The 15,033-nt window shown below is 47.9% G+C and overlaps 1 protein-coding gene across 2 annotated transcripts in view; it reads left to right on the top strand.

Annotated features, from left to right (window-relative positions):
* KCNB1 (potassium voltage-gated channel subfamily B member 1) overlaps nucleotides 1-13,367 on the top strand; it is a 102,826-nt gene extending 89,459 nt beyond the window's left edge. For both annotated transcript variants that reach the window (XM_041732907.1, XM_041732908.1), the window contains exon 3: nucleotides 2,599-13,367. In XM_041732907.1, coding sequence (XP_041588841.1) covers nucleotides 2,599-4,608 — 2,010 coding nt within the window. In that variant the 3' untranslated portion in view covers nucleotides 4,609-13,367. The remainder of the gene's footprint in view (nucleotides 1-2,598) is intronic.
* The last annotated feature ends 1,666 nt before the right edge of the window (nucleotides 13,368-15,033 follow it).

A 15,033-nucleotide genomic window follows, 5' to 3' on the forward strand; every position in this document is an offset into this window, starting at 1 on the left:
CAGCAGGCAGGGAAAGAGGCCCAAGGTGCTCTGACCCTCCCAACACAACCCTGAGCAGCAGATGGCCCTCCCACAGCAGCCAGTGAGGCCTCTTCCCCCTTTTCTTCTTTCCTAGGTGTCCTGGGGCTGAGAGGAGGGGAGGGGAGGGCACATTCTCAGGTACACAGGTGGTGCCTGCCCTTAGAATAACAGGCCCTAAGGACTGTACATAATATGTGCATAATATGCCGGGTGCATAATTCATGCATCTGTCAGCAGAACATCAATTATGTTGGCCTTCCCTGGAGTTGTCTAGGGGTTAGAAACTGGAGCAGGCTTCCCTTGCTAGCCTGGGGGGAGGGGGAGCAAGAATGGGACCTCCCAGCTCTTAAAGGAACAGGCTTCCCAGGAATCTGCTCCTCCTCCTACAGGCTTCCTTCTTTGGAGGGGGGTAGGGGTTGGTCTGTACCCACCTAGAGCAGTAACCTGCAGGGCTCACCCAAGGCCCTGGCTGGCTGCCCCAGAAAACCAGACCCACTCTGTGTCTAGCCCTGTGCTAATAATTCTACATGCATAATCACTTTGTCCCCCTCTCTATAATTTATGAGGGACTGGCTACTGGTATACTCTAGGGTTTCTCTGCCTTGGTACTATTGACATTTTGAGCCAGATAATTCCTCATTGCAGTCCTGTGCACAGCGGGGTGTTCAGCAGCATCGCTGGCCTCTACCCAATGGCTGCCAGGAGCACTCCACCCCCAAGTCATGACAACCAAAAATTCCTGTGGCATTTGTCAGATTTTGAGGGGACAAAATCACTTCTCAGTTATGAATGACTGGAATATCCCCATTTCACAATATTTATAGGAAACTGAGGCAAGGAATGTTTCAATGCCAAGGCCACCCAGCCAGGAAACGACAGGGTAGCAGAGCTGGATTCTACCTTTAGAGCCCACACTCCTAACTCTGGAAGGAGTTCCCAAAGTATGCTGCCGGAATGTTTTATTCCAATAAGCAGCTATTTATTTTAATGAATATTTAACGCATCTTTCCCTAGTACGCAAAATCAGCATCTTTGCAAATGTCATTTCTTAGGACAAGGCTGAAATAGAGACAAGGTGAGCAGTGTGTGGTGGTGGCATTTGGCTACTGAGTAGAAGAGTAGTACAAGCAGCAAAACAACATACAATAGGCTGTCAGTCCTGAGCCAGACAAAATAGTGATCTGTTAGGGGCATATTAGCCCTGTATTTAAAACTCTCCAGGAAAGGGCAGCCTGGGTGGCTCATTGGTTTAGCATTGCCTTCGGCCCAGGGCATGATCCTGGAGACCTGGGATCGAGTCCCACATCGGGCTCCCTGCATGGAGTCTGCTTCTCTCTCTGCCTGTGTCTCTGCCTCTGTGTGTGTGTGTGTATGTGTATGTGTGTGTGTGTGTGTGTGTGTGTGTGTCTCATGAATAAATTAAAAAAAAACTCTCCAGAAAAGAAAAGGGATGAGAAGAAATTGTGGTTACCCCCAGGGTGGCAAAGGACCCACAGACAATGTCAGCATTATTGTCACATACCGTTTCTTCACCCAGGTCATGGGTTCACAGGCATTCACTTGATTATGGTTTATAAATATATATAAATCTGATATACTTTTGTATGTATCGGATATTTCTTTTTGTAAAGTGATTACTGAGCACTGGGTATAAGGTCGATGAATCACTGACCTCTACCTCAGGGAGGGTCCACATGGGCCGGGTTTTAAAAGATAGATTGGAGTTCACTGAACAAAGAAGAGACACAGCCATGCAGGATTGACCAACAAACCATGTAGCCAGAGAAGCGTGATATTTAGGAACCTGAGGCAGAAGAGGCCCAAAGAGAGGGATCAAAGTAAAAATGTAGGCTTGACAACCCCGTGTGGTGAGTGGGGATTCATTGCAGAGAACGGAGCCTCTCATGCCCACCCGAGCAGCAAGGGTATTGTCCCATGGGACATAGCAGGCCATTTCGGGACAGGGCAGGAAGCAAAGAAGAGCTGGACCACTTGGAGGCTGGGTGGACTAGGCTGATGGGGTGCTGTAGACTGAGAGACCACCCCCTACAAGGATGGACGGCATATATCAGATGCTCTCTGTGTGCTGCTGGAAGCTGTCCTAAACACTTTGCCCATGTTAATGCATTTACTCCTTGCAGCAGCCCTCTGAGGTAGACACTGTTATTTACCATCCCATTTTGCAGATGAAGATAAAATGAGGCTTAGAGTGAACAACTGGCTCAAGGTAAGCAAGCAGCAGAGCTGGGATTCAAACCCAGAACAACCTGACACCAGACCCCAAGCTCTAAATTGCCACCCCTACACCGTCTTTCAGATCTCCTGTGTCCTTACTGCCAACCCCCGGCCTGGAAGTATTAGCCTTAAATCATTGCAGTGTCTGGGCTTCAGTTTGTACGTCCGTACAGTAAATGGATTTGAATCAATGACCTTTTTAGCTCAAACATCCAGGCATCAAGTGACTAGTGAGATGTGAAAATACTCTTGAATGTTGAGGAGCATCCTGTAGACTCAGGGTGTTAGGATGACCAGCCTATTGGAGATTGGTAACTAAATCCCACTCTCTTCTCCTTGCAGATCCTTGCCATAATTTCCATCATGTTCATCGTCCTCTCCACCATTGCCCTGTCACTCAACACGCTGCCAGAGCTGCAGAGCCTTGACGAGTTTGGCCAGACCACAGACAACCCCCAGCTGGCCCATGTGGAGGCCGTGTGCATTGCATGGTTCACCATGGAGTATCTGCTGCGGTTCCTCTCCTCACCCAAGAAGTGGAAGTTCTTCAAGGGCCCACTCAATGCCATTGACTTGTTGGCCATCTTGCCATACTATGTCACCATCTTCCTCACCGAATCCAACAAGAGTGTGCTGCAGTTCCAGAACGTCCGCCGCGTGGTCCAGATCTTCCGCATCATGCGTATCCTCCGCATCCTTAAGCTCGCGCGCCACTCCACTGGCCTCCAGTCCTTGGGCTTCACCCTGCGGAGGAGCTACAATGAGTTGGGCTTGCTCATCCTCTTCCTCGCCATGGGCATCATGATTTTCTCCAGCCTTGTTTTCTTTGCTGAGAAGGATGAGGATGACACCAAGTTCAAAAGCATCCCAGCCTCTTTCTGGTGGGCCACCATCACCATGACAACAGTTGGGTATGGAGACATCTACCCCAAGACTCTCCTGGGGAAGATTGTCGGGGGGCTCTGCTGCATTGCAGGGGTCCTGGTGATTGCTCTTCCCATCCCCATCATTGTCAATAACTTCTCTGAGTTCTACAAGGAGCAGAAGAGGCAGGAGAAAGCAATCAAGCGGAGAGAGGCTCTGGAGAGAGCCAAGAGGAATGGCAGCATTGTATCCATGAACATGAAAGATGCTTTTGCCCGGAGCATCGAAATGATGGACATTGTGGTTGAGAAAAATGGAGAAAATATGGGTAAGAAGGACAAAGTGCAAGATAATCACTTGTCTCCCAACAAATGGAAATGGACAAAGAGGACACTATCTGAAACTAGCTCAAGTAAGTCCTTTGAAACCAAGGAGCAGGGGTCCCCTGAGAAGGCCAGATCCTCTTCTAGTCCTCAGCACCTGAACGTCCAGCAGTTGGAAGACATGTACAATAAGATGGCCAAGACCCAATCTCAACCCATCCTCAATACCAAGGAGTCAACAACACAGAGCAAACCAAAGGAAGAACTTGAAATGGAGAGCATCCCCAGCCCTGTAGCCCCTCTGCCCACACGTACAGAAGGGGTCATCGATATGCGAAGCATGTCGAGCATTGATAGCTTCATTAGTTGTGCCACAGACTTCCCTGAAGCCACCAGATTCTCCCACAGCCCTTTGGCATCACTTCCCAGCAAGACTGGGGGCAGCATAGCCCCAGAAATGGGCTGGCGGGGAGCTCTGGGTGCCAGTGGCGGTAGATTTGTAGAGGCCAACCCCACCCCTGATGCCAGCCATCGCTCTACCTTCTTCATTGAGAGCCCCAAGAGTTCTCTGAAGACCAACAACCCCCTGAAGCTCCGAGCACTTAAAGTCAACTTCATGGAGGGTGATCCCAGTCCACTAGTCCCCGTTCTGGGGATGTACCATGACCCTCTTAGGAACCGGGGGGGCGCTGCAGCTGCTGTCGCTGGACTGGAGTGTGCCACACTCTTGGACAGGCCTGTACTGAGTCCAGAGTCCTCCATCTACACCACAGCAAGTGCTAGGACGCCCCCCCGATCACCTGAGAAACACACAGCAATAGCATTCAACTTCGAAGCAGGTGTCCACCAGTACATTGATGCGGACACAGATGATGAGGGGCAGGTGCTCTACAGTGTAGATTCCAGCCCTCCCAAGGGCGTCCATGTGAGCACCAGTCCCAAGTTCAGTGTGGGGACAAGATCAGAGAAGAACCATTTTGAAAGCTCCCCCTTACCCACCTCCCCTAAGTTCTTGAGGCAGAACTGTATTTACTCTACAGAAGCATTGACTGGAAAAGGCCCCAGTGGTCAGGAAAAGTGCAAACTCGAGAACCACATCTCCCCTGACGTCCGCGTGTTGCCGGGAGGAGGAGCCCATGGAAGCACACGGGATCAGAGCATCTGAACTACCCCAGCTGCAACAGAGACTTGTCGCAAGACCTGAGAGGCGTGCTGTTCAGCTTACCTGCCACAGAGCTTTTCCACACGAACTCAGAAAGGCTCTGCAAAGCCCCCCAGACAGAAGTGAAACTCCAGAGGAGGCTCTCCAAGGGCCTTGAGAGCCATGACAGGTACGACAGAATGAAGTTGGCCAAGCCACAGGATATGGTGTCTCCTTGTAACAAGTCCACTGCCCTCTTTGGAAGATAACATGGGCAGAACTCACAGCCACCACTACCACATGCTGGACCTAACCAAGGCCACACACTCCCCACTTGTCTGTCATGGCTCTCCATCACAGCCTCGGGGTTGGAGGTGGGGGCAGCATCACCATCCCTCCTGGCTTCAGCTGGAGAAGGATTCTGGAACAATAAGTGGCTGGGTTGACCAATTTCGTTTTGGGTGTTACCTGGCCACCTCTAGGAACTCCTGTCCATCACCTCCTGGATGGATCCCACTGTTAGAAGGCTACAGAAGATACTCATGTCATGGGGAAATTTCTGCGCCATAAGCCACGATCCCAGCGCAAAACCCTTACTCAAATGTCTTCATTGACTTCAGTGTTCCGTAGTACCTGAGATTTTATTTTGAAATATCATCAGGGTGAGTTGCACCACTTGTACTTGATTCTAATCGCCCCCTGGCAATCTGGGAAGGGTTCAGACGGCAGGCACTCAGCCAACAGTAGGAACTGTGAGCATTGCTTTAGGGTTGTATAAGGAAAACACTTTCTGTACATCACTAGTGTAGACTCAAAAGATATGCAAGTGTCAAATATGCAAAAGAAATAGCTTATTCAAAGAGACTGTATGTTACCGAAGAACAGAATAAAATCTGATTTTTTTTTTTACCTGCAAAAAATGAAAGGAAAAAAAAGAATCCCCAATTGAAATGCCCAATTCAGACTTTTGAATACTTCCTGCTGCAGCAGGGAAAGCATCTACTATAATAGAAATTCTTTTTTGTTTCCTGTGGTATTCAAGTTTTAAAAAAAAGTTAAAATAAAAAGCACTTTATGTTTTTCAAAAATAGGTTCTACCAGGGACAGTGTCAACATCTTGCACTTTAAAACAAGCACTATTTCCCGTGGGCCACTTTTTGGGACTGTAGTTGGGTGGTTGCTCCATGCCTGTGTCCGGCCACGGTGGGGGATTTTGTGCTGGTATTGCCGTCTGCCATGTCAAAGTCTGTGGGCTCCTTCCCTGCCCCTCTGAAGCTTCCCATTAGCCCCCTTTGCGAGGAAGGGTACTTGAGCCCTTGTGTGGGGCCTCTCACAGAGTCACGTGTACCAGAAACATGCACATCTCAGAAGAGTACAGTAGATGGTGGGCATTGGGTGTTTACTCTGTTCTCTTTCTTGTCAACCAGCTGTTGGTGTGTTTTCAGTGTCACTGTCTGTACGGAAACTCAGCCCTCCTTTCTGCAGCCATCAATGCAGCCAGTACAGACAAAAGCAATAAGTATTCGTGTGCATTGTGAATGGTTCTGGTGTATTTCTTGGTGTTGGTCTTCCTGTCCTAGTTTGATGACCTGGCGTTGGCCTGCCTGAGTCGGGTCCAGGATGGAAGTGTTGGCCATTCCTCAGTTCAGAAACATTGGGTTGAGCCACTGATCAGCATGATGCCATGTTGTTGGCCCATCTGTCAGTAAAGATGACCTGTCGTTGATCTGCCTGTCTTTAGTACAATGGACCGATGTCGTTCTCTTAATACAACATTGATGGATGATGTCCCAAGTCCAGTAGTGTAGATCTGCCAATCCACAATCCAGTGACAGACATGCGTCTTCCTGATGGAACAAACATGGAGTGGTTTGCCTGTCCTTCATACAATATGTTACTGGTCTGCCTGTTAGTATGATGGCACGATCCATCTGTCAGTACACAGATATCACAGAGTCCTTCTGCGTGCCCTCTGTACAGTGGCATGAGGTTGGACCACCTGTCACAGGTATGATGACATGGAGTCATTCCACCTCCCTTAAAAACACAGTGTTCTCTACTGAATACGTAACTGGTCCATACTGCTTCTCAGCGTCTCCAAGGACCGCGGATCCCTCCGAGTGTGTGTGTTACTGCACAAAACGAGGCCGAAGTATCTTGACGCTCCGAGGTTTCTTCAGAGCACCCCAGCAGCACCTGCAAAGGGGCAGGGAAAGTGGGAGGTCATCCCGTGCTGGGGGCATGCCAGAGAGAGGAAGCAGCAGTGGGCCCGAGTGCTTTGCAGGGCACACGGTGCGGGCTGGGGGCCTCCAGAGGAGCGGCCGCCGGACAGTCCTCCCCAGGCCATGTCAGCTCACCTGTCTCTTCCTTGTTTTTATCACCATTTCCGTCGGCCGTCAGCACAAACGTGAAAATTCAGGGAAAACAAACAAATGCTTTTTGATAAAAGTAAATAGTTGTGATTTCCGATTCAGATATTTTTAGAGCTGATGCTATCTGTAAAAAATTAATAACAATAATAATAGAGTCTATTTTACATATCAGGAAAGTGAACATGTTTAAATATAGCCATATATATAGCGAGAAGGAACTTACCACCCCTTCTTCAAATCAAGGCATTTCATTTGTTGGTTGAAGCAGATGAGAAGTGTACAGATTGGATATGGTTTTTCTTTCTTTCTTTCTTTCTTTCTTTCTTTCTTTCTTTCTTTCTTTCTTTCTTTCTCTTTCTTTCTTTCTTTCTTTCTTTCTTTCTTTCTTTCTTTTTTTTTTTTTTTAAACTAATAACCAATTGGTGCAACTCTCCTTGTAACCAAAGGCCCTTTCTGCCTTGTGTGGTCACACAGGACCTGGCCCTCTGTTTCCCGTGTAGTTTGTCTGACCTTAAAGTAGCATTTTATTGAGTCACTTTTGAAGGACGAATTCAGAAGTATCATTAAGAACCTACCTTTTCAGGCTTACTAGCCAGAGTCCTATAGAGTTCTTATAGAAACAGAATAATTGAAACTCAGCATATACTATGCTTAGAAAGTATTGCATTTTGTTTTGGTTTTTTTCTTTTACTTGGTGTATGTATTGTGGGAATATAGCTTTTATCCTGTGCCCAACTCAAAATAGAGTATTGTAAGTTTTCCCAGGCCCCACCTGCCAAAAAAGGAACATACCCCGATTTTTAAAATGTTGTACACCTTACCTGTACCTGTGTACATGCACTGGGAAATCTACCTAAGAGTCTCCACGGAGAAGCTGACCAAGACAGACAGGTCCTCATGGAGGAGAGGAAAGAGCATGGTCTGCAGGCAAATAAGCACTTTAACTCAGTGATCCATGTCCTACCCATTCCTGAACCAACAAAAATGGGAAAAAACAAAAATAAAAACAAGTCAACCCAAAGAAACCAAACTAGGGGCTGGAGCTGGTGAATGCCTGGTCCCTTTGGCGAATTCGGTGAAACCCTGGTCAAGAACCCAGCGGACCTTGGCTTCCAACTTCCACCATTAGCAGTAAGGGCTAGGGACCAGGTCTCTGTGTGTCCCCGATCACACACGGGGGAGCCTGCGACCCACGGAGAGAGAGGTGGGCGAGCTCTGGAGGAGTCGGCTTGTTTTCACTTTTTTATCTTTGGGTAAAGACAAACAACAGGACTTTGGTGCAGTAGATTTCTCAGTGCCTTCTCTAGGAATTTTATCTTAAGCACACTTCATGGGGAAAGAAGAAAAGAGGATAGAACACATTGTCTCCGTGAAGTCCCTTTCTCTAAAAGCACTGGGGATCAAGAAGGAAGAAGACAGAAGAGGGGGGAACAGCAAAATCCTGAGGAGGCCATTCCTTTCACCTCACCCGGCTTGCCCCCGAGTAGCGCTGGTGACGACAAACTTTGCCAAACTGACTCCCAGCTCTCCTCCACCGCGTCTTGGTGACTGTAGCTTCACCCCTGCCCTTTCTCCTAATAAGACCCACTTTTCTGAGGAGAAAACACCACCACCAACAGTATTCTCTTCTGTACAACTGTGATGTATTGATGTTTGTAACATACCTGTCTTGTTCCAAGTCACGGCTGGAGTGTCTCGTCCACGGACAAGGGTTTGAAATTTAAACTTCACCATGGACAAGGGTCACTAGAGCCAGGTCTCCTTCTTTCTCCCCCTTCCTCTCTTTCCTCCCCTCCATGCCCCCCTTTCCTTATTTCTCTGCCAGCTAGTCTCAAGTAACACAACCCCAGGCTTCAGCCTCCATTTAGGTAACTTTGAATCCATCCAATGAGATTGAAGTGACATGCCTCCAGGGCATGATCCTTTGGGAAAGGGCTTTTCCAGTGAGGAGAGGAAGAAGGGGTCACCTCTGGGTCCCCTGCAGCCCTGAGCTCAGTTTCCTGTTTCTGGTTTCTCCCGGCTTATATGACAGCATGCAAATGCTTTCCCTCAGCCAGGGGGGACCCAAACCAGCCTGGCTCCGCCCCCAAAATAACAGTTACCTCTGCATTTTCTGTTGCCATGTTTCTGGCTCTAGAAGTATCTGATGCAGGGCTGTATTGTAGGATATCCATGTGTCTCAGAGTAGTCTATTTTTTATCTGTTGGGATAAAAAGTATGTAGGCATATGTGTGTTTTTAGCAAATTTGTAATAGGGATATTAAGTCTCATGGCTTCTTTTGTAATATAGAATAACATTTTAGGAGTTTTATGGTTGGTCATTCTCATAGCTGATATTTTCTGGTCTTTCTCATTTCCTCCCATCACCCCTTGGGCTTTCTTCCTTTTGATTCTGACTTTCTGAGGATGGGGAAGACATTGGATTCTGACTTCCTCATGCAGGCATTTCCTGACACTTGGCCTCGAGTCTGTGGACACTGTTACTATCCTCATTCTGTCTGTGTGTTTCTCCTATTTATTGTTCTTAAGAATCCAGGGCACAGATGCAGGAGTGAGACCAGGGGAAGCAGGGCTACGGATGGCCCTCAAAATCAGGATGGAATGTGGGCTGGTTCAGCTCCTTCTCCCCCACCCTGCTGGCATTTTGAAGAGACTGAATTTTCTCATCCCCAGAGATCTTGGGACTGAAAATCTCATGCAAGCAAACTTCCCCCTGAGGTCCAGAACACACCCAAGCCCCTCTTGGCTGGCCTGTTGCCATCTCCAGTCCCCCACTCCCCTGTAACATCAATTGGATCCGAAGGCCAGAGCATTTTCAGGTTCTTACAAACCTCAGAGAACTTGCTGGGCCTCAGATCTCATCAACTTCTTATCAGTTCCTTATTTTAATCCATTTCCAACATCCTCACAAAAAAAAAAAAAAAAAGCAAATAAAAAAAATAATAGACAAGCTTGCAGCCAAACCCTGAGAAGACATGTCCCCCAGAATCTGCTGTCTCATCTCCCCTTCCCTCCCAGCTGCCTGCCTCCATAGCACCAGAGACTCGTGGCAAGGGCAGTGGTGTCTTTCCAGCTTCCACCTATCCGGGCCCTGAGGAGTTTCTGTACTGTCTTAATTCCACCAGGCAGCTTCCAGCCTCAGGGGGGCAGAGGACATCTCATGAAGCAGGATCTTCAGCAGAAAGCAATTCTCCACTCTTCAACTCATGCAGGAAGATGAAGAAAGGCCAGATGATCTCCAACTTGCATTTATTTAGGTGTTCATACCCCCATCTGCCTCACTATCAGCTTCAGGACTCTGGCCTCTGCCCAGATCAGAGTTCTGAGCTGAATCCAGGCCCCCATGGCAATGAACCATCCCCTTGGATAAACTCCAAGAGGAAACGAATCCAAGGACAAATGTAGAGTTTTCCCACCTCCAAAATTCCTGGTAATCTGGTTTGAACCAGAGCCCAATAAAATAGACTAGATTTTTTAAAACTTTTGCACAGGAAGGAAATAAAATTGTCTCTCAGTAGTTCACTAGGTTTGATGCCCAGATAAGCAAATACTCTATCCTGTGGCTGTTTTCATCTAGAGAGAGATTGGGAAGTTTGGGTTTCTATCTACTGCCCCTGGTTTTCTTAACCTGGAATTTCTCCTGAACATCCCCAAATACCAACCTGAAGAAGTGGATTCGGAAGAGGCTCTGGTGAATCCAGTGGTCCCTCATCTTTTTCCCCTCACAATTGTGACTGTTCATTCCTCTCTGCAAAGATCCTGAAAAGATCCAAGGGCTGGCCAGGATAAGGGTGGGGGGGAGGGGGGCAGTTCTCCGGAAGAAGAAACCATCTGCCTGGAGGAGGGCTGCGAGCGAGGGAATATCCAAAAGCCACTGTTTTGTGAGAGAACCAAGTGGTCAACTTCAGCTGGGATTAAGGAGGTGCTTCTCATGGGCAGGGCTGCCTCACCATGGAAGTCGGTGCTGTGTTGGGGCATGAGCTGCTTAAAAAGAAGCTAGATGATGCACAAAATGGATGTTGCAGAGGGCCCTCACATTGCATGTCAACTGGACTGAACAACCAGGGAAATCCATCCCCCTCCCCCAGGGAGGTCTGTATGTGATTTGGACATCTGGGTGCAGGCTCAAGGCATCAGGCAAAAGGAGGGAGTACAGTTAGCAGAAACTCAAATTCTAGGATCTGGAGTTCTCTGCAAGGGTGCCAGGGAAGGAAGTGGCAGCAGGATACCCTGCTTCCCTGCTGCTTCCTATCTTGGGCAATTTTAATGACCCTGCCAGTCATTCATCTAACCCATCCCCAGTGCCCTAACAGGAACCACACTGGGTAGGATAAGGCTTAATGCTACCTTCCCAGACCAGCCAAGAAATCGTCCCATCTCTGGCTGGCCATCTCATGGTGCTTCAGCTCTTCTGCCCAGACCCTGTGGCCTCATAGACCTGAGGCTTTTTGTACAAGAGATGCAATTATCTTTTATCCACTAGCCAGCCGTCTAACTGCCCAGGCAATAGCAAATGGCACCACTCCAAAAGGGCTTTTTTTTTTTTTCTGGCAAATAAAACAAAATCCCATTCAAGACATTTGAAATTCCCCACCCAATGAAGCAAGTCCAGAAGGACCAAAAGAGAGAGGCAGCTGTAATCCAATTTTGCAGCAAAACAAGGCTTCAGCTGCCAGTCTCCCACATCTGTAGCCCCTTCCTGAGTGAATCTGGATACTGCATTCTCCAAGGAGAGTATTTTATACAAGAGGTGGTTTGGAAGAGGCGAGGCTTCCCTTCCCCTAATTGTGTATTGTGGGCTTGGAGGAGGTGAGGCTTTGTCCTCAGGGTGACCCCAAGTCCAGGCTGTTGTAGGTGGTTTTATCATGAAGTGAGGCAAGACAATAGGGTGGCATGAACTGACTGAGCAGATACTCTCTCCCAAAACAAAATGAAACAAAAACCCAGTTCCCAAGATCCCCCTTTGAGGCTCTGTCCTGCAGAAATATGTCACATTGGTGGCTACAATGGCATGACAATTCTGGAAAACGAAGGAGACTCCCAATTCTGTCTCAAGATGCTCTCAAGGGTCCTACACAGACCATCCCACACTTCTTGCCTTCCTGAGCTAATCCAGGTTTGGAAAACACAGAAGGAAGCACATGAGAAGATGCCTAAGAGATTCAGACTTCTCCACAGCTTTGGCTTATGGCCCCCTGATCTTCACTAGGGTTTTGGGCTCTCTCCGATAGGCCTGACATCGAAGCTCCATGTGCCTAATGGACAGGAAAGAAGAAGGTCAGCAGCTGCTGGGCTGGGGGCAGCTGACCTGTTTGCTCTCCAGACCTACCCTGGCTTCAGTCCCAGGCCAAGGGCTGGCAACGTCATTTTCTGTGCCAGGAACTCAGGGTTGTCCCCCAGTGTAGGCCTGCGGCACATAGTGGGCACCCAACCAGTACTCTTTTGAGTGAGTGAATGTGTAAACGATTGGCTTCTGAGTGAGTAAATACAGGAATTCATTGGTTCTTGCCTGGCTTGACGATATTGCTAACTGGGAAAGAAGGAGATGCCCGCCCCCCTGTAAACCCCACCAATTAAAGCCTGTAAGCCCCACCAATGCCATTTGCCCCTTGACTCAGCTGGGGGCAAGTGAATGTCCAAATTTGACATTCGTCTGCCCTAAGGGTCAGTCTTCTTAGAGCTACGCTTCCAGGGGCCCCACAGGGCAGCCCCAGGCTCCTTCCTACTTTCCTATCCTGCATTCTCAGCCTCGTGTTCTAGTTTAGCTCACAAAGAAGGGATTTTCTGGGGGCAGGAATTTGGGAGCTGACATCTGGAAACTGGATTGCATTCCCTGAGCCATGGAAGTCCAGCTGGAAAAGAGGGCCAACCCGCCCTCCGACTTTGAGAGCCAATGGGTTTTCCCCTATTTTCCAAGCCCCAGTGCCCCCCTAAGGTCGTGTGTGCCCCAATTCCATTAGCTAAGACCCTCTGTCTCTCCCAGGAACCATGGTGTGATGTTGAGGCTTTCCTGCCAGCAAAGCCATTCTGATCACCCCACCCATAATGGGGGCCAAGCCTATCACATTAGCCATAAAAGACCAATGTCCTTAGCCATTCTTTTCTCGGGGTCGCATTTGTGGGTCCTGTTCATCTCTGGTCAGTTGATGTCTCTAGTCCTTCCTGTAAAGGTGAAAATGAGCATTGTGTGTGTGTATGTGCATGTGCGTGCACATACACACACACAAACACACACACACATAAACCAAACAACAAAAAAAACGGTGTCTTTTTATGCATGTGATGAGATGAAATTGTGACCTCCAGCTGCTGTCCTGTCTTGTAAAATATGTCCAAACGTTTAAGAATTTCTAAGCAAATGGTCCTTTAATGAAGTATGCACAGTTCAATAAAAAGGTATGGAGAAAACAAGCTTGGTGGAGTTTGTATTATTTTCTGGAGGGCTCAGGGAGATGGGGATGTGAAGATCTGCGGGGAAGACTAAATCCCTGGGGACCTATAGGGGCAGCACTGGCCGCATTTCTCCACCTGAAAGAGAGAGGGTATGAAAATGTAACTGGCTTGTCACCCCAATATGCAAGCAATGGTAACACACCCCATGCTGCATTCACGGACCAAAGTCCAAATTCTGGTTTTTTGGCTCTTGTGTCAACTGGGCCTGGACATTCTTGGCCCCACCACCTCTCTCTCATCAAAACGTCTCACAGTGCCTATGGGAGTCACACACATGACTTTGACGATCCATCCCCCTTCTCTGCTTTACTGTTCTCCGTAACATCACCCCAACACACTATATTTTATTTATGTTTTGTTTAATGTTTACTTCCCTTCAAACAGAGCGTAAATTCCTCCCTCCAAGAGAACATAAATTCAAGAACTGGAAAGCAAAGAGAATAAGGACTGGAAAACAAAACAAAACAAAACAAAACAAAAAAAAAAACCCAGAACAGAATATCCAAGGACCATGTGTGTGTCTTTCTATGTGTTTTGCTTTGTTTTTTTTTTTTTTAATTTTACCCACACAAATAGTAATATACCATAAACACTGCTCTGCATATTGCTTTTGTCATTTAATATATCTCGAAAATCATTCTGCATGTCTGTATTAATGCATGGAGAGCTCCCTCATTCTCTTGGGAGCCTCTGTTGTGTTCTATTGTACACAGTAATTGCTAGTCTCCTACAGCTGAGCATGAACATTGCTTCCAAACTTTTGTAATAACAAACAGTGCTGAAATGAATGGCCTGTCAGCGGTTCCTGTGGGCTCTGCCTCCAAAATAGATCTGGGATCTGTGCTTCCCGTCCCCTGCGCTGCTGCAGCTCTGGGCCACACCATCACCATCTACTGCCTAATGATGGCAACAGCCTCCAGACCAGGTTCTCTGCTTCCACCCTTCATCTCTTTCAAGCTCTTCTCAGCACAGTGGCCAGAGGGATCCTGTCAAACTGTCAGCCTGATCATGTCACTTCATTGTCAAAAAGTTCCAAAGCCTTCTCATTACATTTTGAATAAAATCCAAAATCCTTGGTGCTGTCTGCAAGGCCATATATCCCCTGGCCCCACTTGTCCCTTTGATTTCACCCACACACACACACAGCTCTCCCCTGAGGGTGCAAGGTGCCATTGTCACTGGCCTCCTCACTGTCCCTCAAACATGCGCAATGTGGAGTCACCTCATGATGCTGCTCCTTCCCAGCCCCCCTCCCCAATCCCTCAGTCCTCTTAGATCCCGTCTTTTTACTCTTCCCTTCCCTCACTCCCCTTCAGACACATTGACCACCATTCAATTCTCCAATATACCAAACACACTTCCATCCCAGAGTCTTTGCACTGGCTGTCCCCTATACCTAAAACATCTTTTCCAGGCTAGCCACATGACACATCCCTTCAGTACCTTCAGGTGTCACCTTCTCAGCATCCCCTTTATCTGACAATCCTAGTTATAATGGCAACCTACCCCCCCCCACACACACACCTCTCAAAATCTGTCCCCTTCTGCTTTATTGTTCTCTATAACACCATCTCTGACACACTATATTTTATTGTTTACCCCCCTCCAGTAGAGCATAAATTCA

Source organism: Vulpes lagopus, chromosome 18 (genome assembly GCF_018345385.1).
Source record: "Vulpes lagopus strain Blue_001 chromosome 18, ASM1834538v1, whole genome shotgun sequence".
Classification (NCBI taxonomy): domain Eukaryota; kingdom Metazoa; phylum Chordata; class Mammalia; order Carnivora; family Canidae; genus Vulpes; species Vulpes lagopus.